The following is a 16,608-nucleotide window of genomic DNA, read 5'->3' as shown; positions in this document are numbered from 1 at the left end:
TATATATATATATATATATATAGCACGTATAGTTATATAACACACCTTGTAAATACAAATAATATATAGCTCTCATCGTGCACTATGACAGTTAACTTTCTCTCCACTAAAGTAAATTGATCTAGTCTGTTGTTTACGTCTTTCTGTTAATGCCAACGGTTCGATAAACCATAAGTCGGTCGCTCCGTAGAACGTCACGCTTGCCAAGAATCGTATACGAAAATCATTGGCGCAATGATAAAATAGCTGCCTGTAGCCCGCCAAACCAGCTTCTAATTTCAATATTGAGTCTGCAATGGCAGATGGTTTACACCTGAGTAACTAAATTAAATGTGAAAAATCACTAGAAAATCTGTTGTATAGCTATTAAATATCAAAACGTATAAACGAATGACTATATGTGCAATCAAAAAACACGACAGATACGCCTGTCGTATGTGAACGTAAATACATTGGAAATATACATTGGAACAGCAATGTAGACGTATATACATGTCTGACTGATCTGTAGAAATTTTTAAAGATTTAACTTGAACTTGAGAAACTAAACTTTTAATTATTCTTACATATAGTACATAATAGAGAAGAGATGATTGGCGCTTTCCAATTAGAGAGTGCTCTAGAAATGCTGCTGTATTGTACCTTTCAACTGAATCTCAACAGTGAGCTTATGTAAAGAATAGCATGTAATGACAACAGGGGTAGAAATGATAAACGGGCATGGTTGGGGTGAAGTAACTGTGAATTACAAGCACTTTTGGCAAGACCTTGCGACTTACTTAGATCCTTAATCAGATCAAGTGCTAGGCTTCACCGATCTAACAGCTTCAGACCAGACTGTGAAAATAGGTACAGGATATGCCCTATTCGGGCGTTCTAATCCTAACTTACGCTAACAATAATGCGACCTCAGTTGCAGAGAAAGCAAAAGCTTACCGAAACTTCAAAAAACTCATGCGCCTACTGCTGCGCTCACGAGGTTGAAGGAGCCGACCCGATCAAAATCGACTTGCCTATAAAAGATGAACGGAACATTTGTATTCGAGAACTATTTTTTTCAAATTTTATATCATGGCAATTCAAGGGCTATCGGTAGCATCCGTTTCAGCCTAGAGACAGGTAATTAAATCGTCTATGCCCCCCTTGATGTAAAATTTCCCGGACATGACGATTAGAATAGAGTGTCCCGGATTTTCTTATCTGATATTATACTTGTATAAAGTAACTAAACGTGCAACACCAAAAAAAATCGAAAATTATATGCCAGTTACAATAGTTGTCAAGAGCTACTTACGTAGTAAATACAAATAGTTATTGACATTGATTAAGGTAGCTTATGAAACCACTTATGCCTCAATTAAAATCGTATTTCTTCTTTTCATTTACCATAGAGACTTGTAATTACAGAACTAAACAGTTTGCTTACACACACACACACATATATATATATATAATCGAATTCTAAGTAAATGCCGGTTATTGTTGAAAATCTGCGTAAGCTACGTGTCGTTGGTATCAAGTGAAATTTAAGGTTGATGATTGCTGGTTCTTGGTATATCAACCAAAAACCTACATTAAGTAAGTAAGTTAACTACGTTTTTCATCATGTCAGGACCTTCAATTGTACTGAAAAAGAAACGCTGCTTTACAAGAAAAACTCGTTTCAGAACTTTTCAGGCTTCAGGCGCATCTCGCTAGTACTAAGTACAAGAGTGGAACCTTCTATAAAATTAAATGTTATATCTAAATATATTATAGGTTTACGGCCGTGATGGGAAATGCTCAAGTAATTTCAGTCGGAAGTTGAAGTTCTATTCTTATGCTGCCCCCGCAAGATGCGACACAACTCGTGGCGCTGATATGTTGGTCTGTTTCTTTAATTACGAACCTTATTGACATTAGTTCTGCAGTCCAACGCTCCCGTGTTGTTGGTGGGACTTGAAACAGCGACCTCTGACCATTTTCAAGCAGAAGCTCAAACCAGTTCAAACCTTAGCAACTAACAGAGTAAATTAGTCAGTGTTCGAATAATAATAAGACGTCCACAGCTTGAGACCAATATGTGTATTTCTGCTCAGCTTGGGTGTTATCATTATTTGATGATCTTCAAGAATCGGAGTTAGTGATGGCTGAATCGTAACATTAGACTAAGCAAAAAATGGCCGAAATCACACACAACTTTGTGTTCAAACCAGAAAGTATACTATAAGTACACATTTGCCTGCATGGTTCAGAGAACCCATAAGCAAGTAAAAAGAAGAAAGCGTTGTAATAGGTATCGGTTTATTAGAAAAACAGAAAGATCCAGTGCGCCCCCTTAGTGGGCTACTCATAGATGACCAGGGTCGAGAAGCAATCGAATGAATGCATAACTTTAACTACATGTTTTGTGTGCCTTTAGTTTGTAGCGGTTGTGGCGATTGTAGAATGTCACGAACATTTTTCAATATATTTTTCCGCGAATTTGATATGCTTGTTGACGTTAATATTTATCTGATCAGAAAAGCTGAGCATTCCTGCTGGTAAATTTTTTTGGTAATTTAATCTGGTAGATTACAAAAGCTTTTCGAATACTTCTGAATTACTCGCGTTGATAGTTCCATGCGATCTGTTTACTCATTTGATAGGTACTGCAGAAGTGACACAGCGCTTGATAGTTTGACAGAGGTAGTTCGATGCACCATTACCGAACCAACGAAGAAACAGAATGATATTAAACACCGTCTGCCACAATGAAGTGTCTGTGACCCCGCTAATCTAATCTATGAATCTTCTATTAAAAATTCTATATATTAGAATATTATTGTGCTAGCAAACAGCCGTTAAAATTAGGCTATATTTCACAGGAATAAGATAGAGTTAAATATAAATGGACATCTTTTAAATTAATATCGTCCAGAGATGCTTTTAAGCGGCATGATTCTTTGGTAACAATACCAGAATGTTGCGGGCCGACATGTGGTATCCTGACCCGAGAGTTGGAATGGGTTTCGGATGATGCCCCAGCTAGCAGAACTGCTTTGGAGCAATTCGTAGATGTTTTTCAAAGATGAAAAATTCCGCTTTAGGTAGACTATTATTATTTCCTTTAAAATTACGACGCACTAGAAATGGCTGAGAGAAATCTCCATATTTAAAATTCATTCGGCCAGTTTTGGTTATCATTAGTATACGTTGTCAGTCTGTAGCTACGACACGCGGATACCGTCAAATATAGCGCAGTTATATCGCGCTTGTTGGAAAAGAAGAGATCAACTAGGCGGTCGTATGTTCACACGTTTATCACGTGGTCTAGATAATCTTTAAAAAGTATCATATGAATCGAGTTTATTCAGGGTATAGGAAATCCAGCCTCTGTACAGATGTACTTTGTCCGTATTGCTATCATCTCGAACAATAGTATACTTTTACTCTCACACATATTGTGACAGACTATATATATATATATATAGGACTGACACAAGCCCAACATCAACAATCTGAAAATTTTTACTGAAGGCATCTTAACGTAAAGCAATTAGACGCAAAATCAAAAGCATTGACATTAGTAAAATCGTGTAGGCGGACCTTGAACGGACCTTTGCTACGTCCTGAGTGAACAAACATATCTAAACAGATATAAACAGATAATCAGTTAATACACACACACACTTACTATATTATATATTGGTATTAGATATATCGTTTAGTGTTAATGGCGGTCAAAAAGAATATGATAATGTTGTCCGGGACGAAACACCATAAGACGAGAGGTATAATAGGCCATATTTCGGATAAAAAAAATTTGGGGTGATTTATACGTACCTTGCTTGATCTTTAGCTATTGATTATTTGAACGTCTCATTTGAAACAGATGCCTTAAAAGTCGGACCTCACGATACACGGACTGCCTTCTTCTACTATACATAATATATATATATATTTGTTAATCTGTAATAGAACTGATGCCGTGTATCGGGGTTAACTTTGAAATAACAGTAAAGCTGAACAGGTTTAGTTCTTATGTGTACCAAATATCGGCGTCGGCGTCTAGACGTTGTAATCCGATTGTTTTACACTCAGAAACGCTATTAATAAACTCGGTTAAAGTGTCGACACTGTAAGCACTGCCATGGACAAAAGTTAACTAACATTGAAAAGTTTAGTGTCTCCAAGCTTTAAACTTTGCCACAACAGGTGTTTAAGGACAACAGATGCTATATTTTGCAGTGAGACCCCGTATAGATCTGTTTTGGATACTGAATTGCTAATTATGCGTGACGATTGAATGCTGACTGGGCCATTTCTCACCCGGTCGATGTTATGATTTTTAGCATTAGTCAAAAAACTAGCTCATTTTTCTCCTAGTCGAAAGCAGGAGATGATGACGCGCTTTTGAAAAATACAACTATGCACATCCAGCCAATACAGTGTCCCTCAAAAGAACTACAAATGTGGTAAACTATGGTACACGGACTGTTCCATTGATCTATAGTTGTCAATTAGTGTTTTAAGGAAAAGGTAATAGAGAGTGGAATAGAACATTTTAGTCATAGCTATGACAAAGAATGTTGCTAGAGGTCTAGCCGAAACAGACAAGTGATTCGTCTTACAAATTAGCAAATGGTAAGAGGCTACATTTAAACGCAAGTGATACCAACAATAAACCACAGCTGTGAGTGTTATCCGCAAACAAATACAAACAGCATAAAGCCCACATCAATATGCATTCTCACAGTATGTGTAATAACAAGGCCAAAGGTTGACAAGACAGCTTCTCCGTAAAAAAAAAAAAAAAAAGAAGAAGAAGAAGAAAAAACCTTTGACAGGAGTTCGTACACTGCCGTCGTGCGTAGCAACGGTGCTAACTTCGACAAGCCTCGGAGTTATCATTGAAGTACAATTTAAGACTGTTATATAACTTTGTTATTAGTAATAGGTCAATTAAATATGCAGTAGTCTGAACACAATTGACAAGCATTGGGATTTTAGATGGGGATTCGACAGCGCATGCAGCCTCATTGTTAGTATTTCGAACTGGGTCATCATTTTCAAACACAAAACATCCAGGGATTGCTTTATTAGATCGATCTTGATATTTCGATGTTAGATCGAGCGTTCATTATTGTAACTGCCGCTGGATACGAGCCCAAATGCATGATCGAACGTCGAAGCTATTATCGACAACTTGGCCAGATTCGTGTATAGATAACCATGTATATTTCTATTAGAGTATAGAGAGTATCGTAAAATGGTACTAGTCTAGTGATACTGTTTTATTGAAATGCGAATTAAGTTGGCAATTAATTGAATCAATGTTCTTTTTTTGTGGAACAGGGTACACCGGATCCGAACATCGATACACGTGTGTGCACTAGCGTTACGGACACAATGTCCATAATGCATCCATATGAAATATTGTCCGCGCGGCGTGTTCTATATGCGTATTTTATTCGTTGGCCGATACCGTGAACATAGCTCTAGTGCGCCTTTGTCGTTTTGTACGTGCAATTCGTCAACCTCTTCTTGTGCCCTCTCTCCAGCCCCGTTTAACGCTTTAACAATAGCAGTATCACCACCATAGCTACCATTACAACCAGCATTGCAAGCACCATCAACGGCCGTTACTGCTTCACACTGCTTTGTGTAACCAATTGAGGTGCTTTTGAAAAACGCCCTCTAACGGCACATATTTACCAGAATCTTTTGTGAGCCTATAAAAAGTGACATATTATTAGTGCGTCTCGTCAGTCATCGCCATGAAGCTGTTCCTAACTTTTGTCGCCTTTTGTGTGTGCGCCCACGCCGAACTTCTCAGGTAAGATCGGTGTTTGGACACTAGAATAGAATCTAATAATAGACTGAATGAACTGGTGAGCTTATCGCTTTAATGGCCACTCAGCAGGATACTATAACTGCTAACTAGCAAGGCCTTTGGATGATGAGTAACTTAAGATGATTTGCGTACTTAACAAAGCTATAATGGTAACCGATTCGATTACCGTGGTGCTTGCACAGAAAGCCAAAGCCAAACTTTCTCAGTTTTTTTTTTTGTGGATATTGCGTGACTTGCTAGCTAATGCAGATACCAGCATGAGATCCATGACCCTCAAATACGCGTCCATCGATTATCTAGACTTCGCTCATTGTTATAGAGATTTATAGCGCTCATCAATATTACTAAGAGGGAACTCAATTCAAGGTGGAACTATACTTCAGGCCATGCACGTTCGTTATTAAGAAAATCAGCTAAAAAACTCTAAACTTTAAGGCCGAAATCACCTGGGGAAAAAATGTACCCTTGAAGGTACTTACATCTGCAATTGTTTTTGAGAAGCGTATACGTGTTCCCTTGTAAGCATTCACGCAAATGTAAAAAGTGAATCCAGACTTTTACAGTAGGAATTTAAAGCAGACTATCGTAAGCACTGTACTACACCGTGAATTTTTTGCTGTTCAGGGTTCCCCTGACGAAGATCAGCTCCGTGCGTAAGCATCTGATCGAGAAAGGAACTGCCCGTCATGTTGCTTTTAGTAGGCCCATCGTAGGCAACAGCATCGAGCCCATTAACAACTACATAGATGTAAGTCACTTCGTATCAATTATGCTATGTATCGTCACTATTGCTATTATTAAAAAGAACAGGTCCGGGTAAGATTTATACAACACTGCAGGAGGTAGTAGAAGTCCAGAAATGTTTTTGCATTTAATTATGCAGATTAACCGATAGACGACAGCACTATACTATTTTACAACTCCAATGACTCGCGGAAGTGGTAGGTCGATACGCGAAATCATATATTCCCATTATCTCAACTGTGACTACCGATACTTGTTTCAGACATGGAAGGCGGACAAATGTATTTCTCTGTTCCAAATGCCACATAATGCTTTATTATTCAGTATATAGGACAACGCTAGAAAATTTTGAAGTCGAGCTTTGTCTCGATGAAAGCTCAACGGTCGTTTCTACAAAAGCCATTGATTTCTTTTTCATACACAAGCTTTCCAGTTGAAAGGGTAATATTAGCCTCCCTACTGAAAAATCGCCTGTGCTCATACGATTGATTCTATAGTGTAGATTTATTACCCTGCCCAATAACGAACTTAGCAGAGGATTCAAGTTTTCATTATTCATCTACTCAAACTTGTCTACGTTCAATGACTTACATGTGGACGTAAGTGTATTGGAGATTTTAGTTATTTTATGTTAAAATTAAACGTCCTATTCATTTATCGTGAAAGAATACCTGTTCACCATCTTAACTCTATTTGAATGTAATTAATTCACAAGTAAAACACGCGGAGTGCATGTCCAGATCGAAAGAAAATAACGTTAAAATATAAGCATTAAGTTATCGACAAGGTACTCGTATGAATCTATATCACAGCTCGAGACCAATAGCCAGGCCACTTATGAAGGCTTAAAGCTAGTAGCATTAAGTGGAAATTTCAAGACACAGCATCTAGACTAACAGATTTAAATAAGCTTAGGTAAAAAGTTCATGCGTGGCGTAACGTGGGGTTACCGCAACTCCTGTTTGATAAATGAGGCTTGAAACAAGCTCGTTATGAAGTTAATACTTGAAACCCACTGCATGTTACAGTAAACGGTATCTGCTAAATTATAAATTTTAGGGTTCACTATATTGAAGCTGAACACTAGATAAACGGCGCTGAATCTGTTTATGTTGCCAGTCGGGATCAAGACAGATATCGAATGATACGTAAAAATGGTAATGCTCAAGACATAGGTAGTGGGAGTATAAGTATTTCATAGAACACATTCTAGAATACCGAGACCCTCGTGCAGTGTTTTGCCATTGCTATCACTTAATGAAGATATATGCTGCGAATGCTTCAACCAATCTTAATGTAACTAACATGACTCGTAATGGTTTAGCAACACTTTAGCACGTAAAAACGGTAAAGCTATTAGATGTTTCATAAACGAAAGTCATATTGTAATTCTATTTGACACATTATTTGCTTGCTGCGAGAAACAACAACTTTGTTTGGCATAATTTAAAAAAGAGTTCTGGTGAGTATTCTATAATTATCTGCCTGTTGACAACGCTGGATCTAAATATTAAAGGCAGCATCAGAATAAATTCGCTGACTAAGGTGTTTGTTCAATATTGGATACAGTTTTCATCGAAGAACTAATCAACTGTGTGACATCGTTACTTTGGAGACCATTTGACGGTCCGGCATACCTTCGAAGATGGCAAGCATATGGATATAACACAAAATATCGCCTATATCGTAGTGGCTGTTGATGCTGAAGCGCTTTCGGTGACTGGATTGTTAATGTATCCGTCGGCTGGTGATTCCTCATTGATAGTCGCTTAACTGATGACGCTGTCGAGACGTTTAATACGATTCAGCTTCTATCTTTCTGTTCCGCGGTCAACTGGCGTAATCGATATGACTAAGTCGTAGCAAAATAAGCTCTAACAATATGCCAGGTTATAATTTTAACAAACGGTACGCGCCTTACTGACTCACCAGCAGCCATCTTGCAAGTATCTCTATAGCTCCACTGGATCGCTAATGCAATCCATTGGACAAGACGTGTGCGTCTTATCCAATGGATTCTAATTAACTAATCTAAGCGTATATAACTTGTTCCAATACGAACTGGCACAATTTATCATTCATATTGGCCATTACGGTGTATGGAGATGACCAAAGAAATAATTAAAATACTTTTTACGTGTGTTCGATTGGAACCAATCAGTTTTACGTCTATCTTAACTGTGATATCGGTGTGTTGCCCAATTGATTAGAAAAAACTCGTAGCTATTGCCTTAAATACACGAATCAATAGAATCGATGCGGCTTTGGACAAATGCACAGATGCAAAGTAGGTCTTATCACGCTTAAATAGTGCTTAGCTGCTCCACGCACTTCTAGTTCCTTTACTTTACGGGCTTTGCTGTTCTATCAATTCATTACTTTAACCACTGCTTTAAAAGTCAACCATCAATGAGTTTTTTTGACGACGTTGCAGGCTCAATATTACGGACCTATTAGCATCGGAAACCCTCCGCAGACTTTCCAGGTCGTCTTCGATACTGGATCGTCCAACCTATGGGTGCCTTCTTCGCAATGTCCTATCACAAACGTCGCTTGTCGTTAGTACACGCCCAGCTAACATACGCATTGAAAGTCTATAATAGACGAAAGACTCGTGTTTCTAGGGGAAGTGAGAATGTGACATTCTCAAAACTATGGTTCAGGACGATGATTTAAGCAACAAAGGTCTACCCTATTAATATAAACAGGGATTATTGAATGTGATATATAGTTTGTCCCTTAAGATCTTAAGGGACTCCTTTTAAATGAGTAACTACGCAACAAGAAACACGTACATGTTTGTAGCGGCTCTCTTGACAGACCGTCTCATTTTGCATTGTAGGACCAAACTACCTTCTCTAGCAACAATTATTTTCTATTATAAGCATTGAGATTCCACTGTTTGCAGTTCTGCACAACAAGTACCACTCTGACAAGTCACTGTCGTACGTTTCCAACGGCACTGCGTTCAATATCCAGTATGGTTCGGGTAGTGTGTCCGGGAGGCTTTCTACCGACAGCGTCCTCGTTAGTGGCGTCAGGATCAGCAATCAGACATTTGCTGAAATTTTCAAGGAGTCTGGAATAAGCTTCATTGCAGCTAAGTTTGACGGTATCCTCGGTATGGCGTATCCTGAGATTTCAGTTCTTAGAGTGTTGCCGCTCTTTGATGAGATGATCCGGCAGAATGCCATAAATAAAGCTATCTTTACGTTCTATCTCACTCGCGACCCGGATCATCCCACCGGCAGTGAACTCGTCATTGGAGGTAGGCACCAGTCCAACTATACCGATATCTGTAGTCGGCTTGCTACAACGCGTCGTTCTTTAGCCTGTTCGACCATGGTGCTAAGACAATTACTGGCTAAATTTGTAGAGTTCGATTAGCGTTAGTGATGTATACACGAGTTAAAAGTAGCTATTGTTCATGCCAAGTATTTGTGAATTGAAGGCAGGTCTGAATGAGACCCTAACGCGTCTAACATAGTTTACTTTTCCTTGTCGATTTTTTTTTATTTCATATAGGGATCGACGAGAAGCACTATAAGGGTGAGATTTCCTATTTTCCAGTGACGAAGAAAGGCTACTGGGAATTTCGGATGGACAAGTAAGCTCACTTAAAAGGGTCAAACGGCTACCCTGATGTGTGAACAGCGATTTGGCTAACCCGTTAAAATGTGATAGATACTATGTGAACGCTATTACTTTAACTGCCAAAGGCAGTCCGCTCTAAAACAATGTCTATATTCAAAACTCGCGGATGAATTTGGCAAATCGGTTTGTGTGAATGTTCTAGAATTCCTTCTTTTTATATAACTATTCCCTGGATGGATTTAATGCTTTCAATAGTAGGCGACTTTCAAAAGATGTATCCATGCATTGTCGCTTAATCGATTGCGTGAAGCCCGCATGTTTATGAATTTTCAGAGTCACCGTAGGCGGTAAGATCGATTTTTGCGCACACGGATGCGCAGTCATTGCTGATACTGGTACGTCGCTTATTGCTGGACCAGTAGCCGAGATTAAGAAGCTGAATGAGGCGATCGGCGCCGCACCATTTATGAATGGCGAATACGTGGTCACCTGCGACAATCTGTCGAATATGCCGAACGTAACTTTCTTCTTTAGTGGCAAACCCTTTACCCTTAGTCCTAAGGACTACGTCCTTAAGGTGAGGAGCATATTTGACAAAAGACTAACTTGTGTGAGTGTAATAATAGTAGGGAGTTCATCTCATCATTATAGGTATTATTCTTATTTTTTAAACTGATCCTAACTTCAATTCGTCCATCAATCTAATTAAAGGTCTAGTCAGTTGATTAAAAATTAATACATTGCTCTAAGTTTATACACAAAATGTTCTTTATTATGCTTTTCAACTAAGTGACGAGTAGCCTAAGTAACAAACCAAGACTGGATCGTTCCGCTTTGTGGTGCCAGTTAACACCGAAAAGCAAAATTGAGTTATTGAAAAGTGAATTTGACGGAAGTAATTTCTGTATATGGTTTTGTGGCACTTATTTTAGATGAGCCAAGGCCCGTTTCCCGTCTGTTTATCAGGCTTCATTGGCCTTGACGTTCCTCGTGGTCCTCTTTGGATTCTCGGCGATGTCTTCATAGGGAAGTACTTCACTGTGTTCGATCGCGTCAACGATCAGGTCGGGTTCGCGGAAGCTGCTTAGGTATCATGTTTGTAGAGCAGCGGCGCCCGATTATGATAATTATACATTTAAATTCAAATTCATTTTCTAAACCCTCATTTTCGTGAGAACGTGTGCTTTGGAAATCAAATTCAAAATTTAGCGACACCAAATTGGCTCTATCGCTTTCGCGATGTTTCAACTTTGTGAATGAATAGAAAAAAGTATTAATATTATAATAGAGAATAAATTGTTCTTAATATGTTCAGAAGCATTGGATCATTCTGATCCAACTAATAAATTGCAATCTCTTTGTTTTTATTGTGACACGTACTTTTGTCAAACAAGTTTTGCGTGATAGTCTCAGGGTCTTGGGACAAAACCCGCCTGATCTATTTATGAGGAATCATTGATAACTTCATCATTCTTGAAATCTTACCAAAGCATTAGTCATTAATATGAGCTGCCTTTCAGAGCATTAGGATAACGCAAAGTGTTAGTGAACGCATTGCTGTTATTCTAACGAAAACAAAACAAAATTGACGACTATTAAATATAACGCGTTGTGCACTATGTTCAACAATCGTGTAGCTCGTCCATAAGTGCATTAATAAAAGCTTGCTCTTTGGGTTATTCGGTGATTTTGTTACTAAATCGTTGTGCATTTTTTGAACTTTCGATATATACAGTTTCTAATTTGAGAAAGGTGTGTTGTTCATAAAAGGATCTAGACATTGGTAGTCCTTGTCTAGCTTTTCTCACCCTCCACAAAATTAGGATCTGAAAATTAAAGTCCGATTGAAACTGATGTCAAAAATCGTTTAATTAGGAAAGGATTCCATTTTCACTATGTATAGTAAAAGCTTTCATAGCACCTCACCACGTGAACTTTTTTTTACTTAAATTAAAATGTTTAAACGTCCGTGTGTGGATTTCTATCTACAATAAAAAGCAAAACATTTACAATGAACATCAATTAAATTATGTACAGATCGTTTTCATCTTTTCAGTCTTTCTTTCCTTATTAGAGCACGCTATAAAAAGGACATAGCAGTCTTCGTCTGAAAATGCATTCGCCCCTACTTAGCAGTGATAAGTTTTTCTAGACGGTCAATTGTGACCGAATCTATATACACAAAGCGCTTCACAGCCACTAACCCTGCGCTTTATATGACCACGAACGCGCTTGTTTATTGAAAATAACATTACAATTACAGATTTGTTCTGGCGGGCTTTTAGTATCTTATGGCCCGAGCGTCTTGTTCACAATGACAAACCTTACAGGCTTCTTCCCAGACTTCAGCGTAATGCAGCCGCTCTAAATCCTATAAATGCCTTTAATTGCAGTCAACGTTACTTCATACATGTCCCTAAATGTAGCGGTTCTTATGGTTTATCGCACTCTTTTATGCCTAGTTAAAACGATGGATCGGCGAAAACAGGGACATTTACCTGATTGCAATTCGTGCACTGATCTCCTTTGATAGCAAACATGATCTAACCGTATGCGCTTCAAGCTTGAGCTTCGTTCGAAAACACTCAAGCTCTGGCCAGCTTCAAAAGGGTCAGACGTATTCCTTTGATTTGGAATAGGACAGCGTACCAATACTCTACAAAAAAAAACTGCTTCATTAGCTAATTTTTTTGGACACATTTATTAATGCCGACTAGCCTCGACAGAAAATACAGCAAATGGTTTTAGTTTTTCGCTTGAAGTGCATTAATCCGCATGACCCGAATTAATTCAGCGTTTTTTTTCCATTGCTCGGTCGTTAGCTAGTAAAACTCGGAAGTTTGAGAACCAGTTTCATCTTGTAAAACAAGACTCACGTTAATCCCATTGATCTGAACTCCTATAATTTTATCACTACCGCTAAAATGAAGCTTACGGGCCCAATTTTCTCGTCGCAGGTAGGGAAAAACGCTCTGCAGTCATTTGCTCCGCATCTGATATATCACTGATGTGTATTTATTGCTTAAAGCATATTAAAATATAAGAATAGTCAAGGCATATTATTTAGTAATATGCATGCTCAACTGCTCTAGAAGTATTGATGAATCTATCAGACTACCAGAAGACTGCAATATGCGTGACGGCCCAGATAACGCATCCATGTGCTGTACCTTAACTCAACAGGGTCGTATATCGTCACCTTATGAGACTTCTTCCGCGCCGCTACGATCTTTTTTTACCGGCAACCTATACGCAATCAAACATCCACCATACTCCAGAGATTGGTGAATAATGTACGCAGGGTCCAAAAGTACTAATGGTTCTCATGTACCTTGGCAAATCTCCCGACCTCGACCCTTTCATGATGTACCTTCAGAACGTGCTACGGGTTATCGACTCCGCCAACCTACAGCTCAAAGTCAAGCAATGCACCCTTGGAATCTAAGAAGTGCTCTATTGAAACCACAAAATCACTGTCGCCAAAACTTTTCCGCGATGCCTGGATAATACCAATACTGCTAGTTTTTTATTACCCAGGCATCGCGAGTTTCTTGTAACCCGAGAGTTTTTTGCTACCTACTGGGTGTCTCCTTTTACCACCACCAGCTCGTACCAGATCGTATCGAGTCGAGAGTAACATTTTCCAGGTATAGAAGTTTTCACCGTGTTGTCTGTACGGACAGCCAAGTCTTGAACTGCTCCACATGCCTGCACTCACTGCAGAGGAGGCCTGGCCTATCGTAGTCCGAACCTTCGGCCTCACCGGCTTGGGAAGCAGGTCGGCTCGCTAGCCGTAGGCGGTAATATAGACATCTTGCTAAGTATTACAAGAATCGAATAAGTTCGGCCGGTCATAGCCTAAGCAAGTACAAAACAGTTTTTCGTATTACACTATTCTTCAATGAAGCAAGGAGTATTGTTAATGCTGCCAAATAATTGGGATCTGGCGGAATGTTTGCCTAAGCAACTGATATTAACCGCGTAAATTCTGGTTTGGAAAAGTAGCGAAAAGAATTACGCGCATATAGGAGCAAAACTGATATCACGCGTCCACCTACTGTTATTACTGTTTTTTATTATTAGAAAGTTCGTGCCGATATTGAAAGCACAATTGGTCGCGTTTTCGTATATTTGATACAATTATTAATTATGTGAAGAGGTAACCGTCTCTTTTACAACGGCAAGATAAATCTGTGGAAACCACTAGATGGCGGTGCACATCGCTGTTGGAACTTGCGACGGATTTCAGGGACAGAATATATGAAGAGCCGCTGGAGAACGGGGAAGCAGTGGATACCTTCAATAGAACCCTCGACGAGGGCCTTCAGCACGGTATCTATTTTACCTGCGTCATCGTCCCTTGCCAAAAGCTCGCTGGGGCACTATGCCAGTCTATAACCAAAATCAACAAATCTCACCTGTTAGTGTTCCTAAAACTTAATTAATTTCAATATTACCAATAACAAGGTTACGACTGTCTAACTGTGACCTGTTCCATATTAGGCAGCACACTGTATCTGGGCCACATATATCTAAGAGTTATCATATAACTATCATTCGCTAGATACTGTATATAACGATGGTCTAATGGTATGTCTAACGGCGATGCCGGACTTAAAACTCAAAATATTTTTAGACGATATGGATACATATACGTAAATATATTGGGTTAACGAGATAGCATTGACCGTTTTTAATAAGAACTGACAACTTTTAGAAAGAAAATGAATACATATTTAAAAGACGATAAAGATCGTTGATGATTTTTACCTTTTTCTATGCAATGAAGTACAAACCAGCAGGAGATTTCCTTGATACACCAATAAATGTGTTTCAAATAGTGAAGTTTGATATGAATGCACATTATACTCTACAATTAAGTAGTCGGTAGTTATGACGAATGGTTCAAGAACCAGCTTGTCAGTTCCGTCTGCCGATTATACCTAGACAATGAACAACAAAATATAAATGTCAGCCACAGATAGGGCTTCTAATTTAAATGCTCCTGATATTTTAGAATGAAGGGGGTGTTGAAGATCGAAGAACTGTTGAAAGGATTATTCAACTGCTTTGATCAGTGATAGTCAACTAGCATTCCGCATAATGCAAGCACCCTGCAAGCTGACAATTTTCTACGTGTTGCAGAAAATACAATCCAATAGATAATATCCAAGGCTGTAGTTCATAGTACGGCAGTGATCCGACACACATAGGTAGAGTAGGTAAGCGTTCTTTATATTCTGAACACAGTTTGACAGGGCAAAAATTGTTTTTCATGACTCACACTTCTCTGTAGCTAACTTAAGATGCTTCCTTTATATGCAATGCCTAATGGTGAAAAAATTAGACTAGTTTATTCTGTAGGGTGAAGCAAAGGTCATCTGATATTTGCAAAATCATCACCTGATAGCTTAAAAGTCTATATTCCACATATATTAATGTAGAAAACAAATAAAATGCGGTTAAAACAAAAATAAAGGATTAATTGTTAGTTTTAAATATGGCGGGTAATTTTTTGCAAACTGTCAGCAGACCTTCGCCTCACCATGTATAGTTAGGTTAAAGGTGCTACCAGAGTTAAAGTATGTATTTTTGTATTCCTAACAAATGTACATTCTACTAAATAAAAAAAAAGCCTGGGCTGAATTTGTAACACTTTGATCATTTGCAGGCTCTCCTTGTTGTTGACAAATGTCAGTGGCCCTGTTTGCAACCGCTAAAATTTAACGCCTAACATAGGTATCACATTCAATGCTATGGTAACCTAACATCAGTTCTATTATTTTTCCTTCAGCAAATGTGTTTCGTAATTTACAGTTAATACAACACGCTTGTCGGTTATATCAAATCACATAACTGTACCAGCTTTATGACGAATAATGTTTGAAAAATACATGTCTTATTACAGCAGTAGAGGGAACTTCTATTATCTCTGAAACAAAGACATACTAGAGAAAAATAAAATGATTTTTGCTATGCTGTGTTCGATTCCTACCTACCTTTCTATGACTAATAGTTATCGGACTTTAGCTCATATAAAATTGTGAATATAAGGGTACTCATTCATAAGATTCAGATCGCCTGATTAAATTACAAACAAGAATAACTTTCTCCAAGGCAAACTTTTTGTGTAATATGTGTTACACTGGCGACTGTCTGAGTTAGGCGAATTCATATAAATTTCTAGATCATTCTAAACCAGCATTTAAATCTTTTTTGTACTATCTTTTTCAATGCATCTGGCTACTACTGAAATCCTACGTTGCATGCATGTCATTTACCAACTATATTTTAAATACCTAGAAGCAGGTTTACATATTTCATCGAAAAATGTTATATCTTGCAACGACATGTACACCATCATACCGGTGTCATGTAGCGCAGATTAAAATCGTGACGCTTCGGCGTTTATCTTTATTGTCGATTATGCCCTGAACAGGGTCTCTCATGTTGTC

At 38.5% G+C, this 16,608-nt stretch overlaps 1 protein-coding gene and 1 long non-coding RNA gene across 2 annotated transcripts in view; one reads left to right on the top strand and one right to left on the bottom strand.

The window, feature by feature from the left end:
* The window catches only part of LOC111259614 (uncharacterized), a 7,136-nt gene extending 5,139 nt beyond the window's left edge, over positions 1-1,997 (bottom strand). The window contains exons 1-2 of the long non-coding RNA XR_002679726.2: positions 1,889-1,997; positions 937-1,013 (exon numbers count right to left, since the gene is read on the bottom strand). This is a non-coding gene — a long non-coding RNA (uncharacterized LOC111259614). The remainder of the gene's footprint in view (positions 1-936; positions 1,014-1,888) is intronic.
* A 3,577-nt stretch (positions 1,998-5,574) lies between these two features.
* Positions 5,575-11,853, top strand: cathD (cathepsin D). Its single transcript, XM_022831768.2, has 7 exons — positions 5,575-5,797; positions 6,440-6,563; positions 8,994-9,117; positions 9,468-9,827; positions 10,085-10,166; positions 10,487-10,730; positions 11,086-11,853. Exons 1-7 carry the CDS (start codon positions 5,739-5,741, stop codon positions 11,239-11,241), a joined length of 1,149 nt encoding a protein of 382 aa, XP_022687503.1. The 5' UTR covers positions 5,575-5,738; the 3' UTR covers positions 11,242-11,853.
* Positions 11,854-16,608: the final 4,755 nt, after the last annotated feature.

This window comes from Varroa jacobsoni, unplaced genomic scaffold, assembly GCF_002532875.2.
Source record: "Varroa jacobsoni isolate VJ856 unplaced genomic scaffold, vjacob_1.0 scaffold_351, whole genome shotgun sequence".
NCBI lineage: Eukaryota > Metazoa > Arthropoda > Arachnida > Mesostigmata > Varroidae > Varroa > Varroa jacobsoni.
Note: the sequence above shows the minus strand (reverse complement) of the source record. Positions and strands in the feature narration are given on the sequence as shown.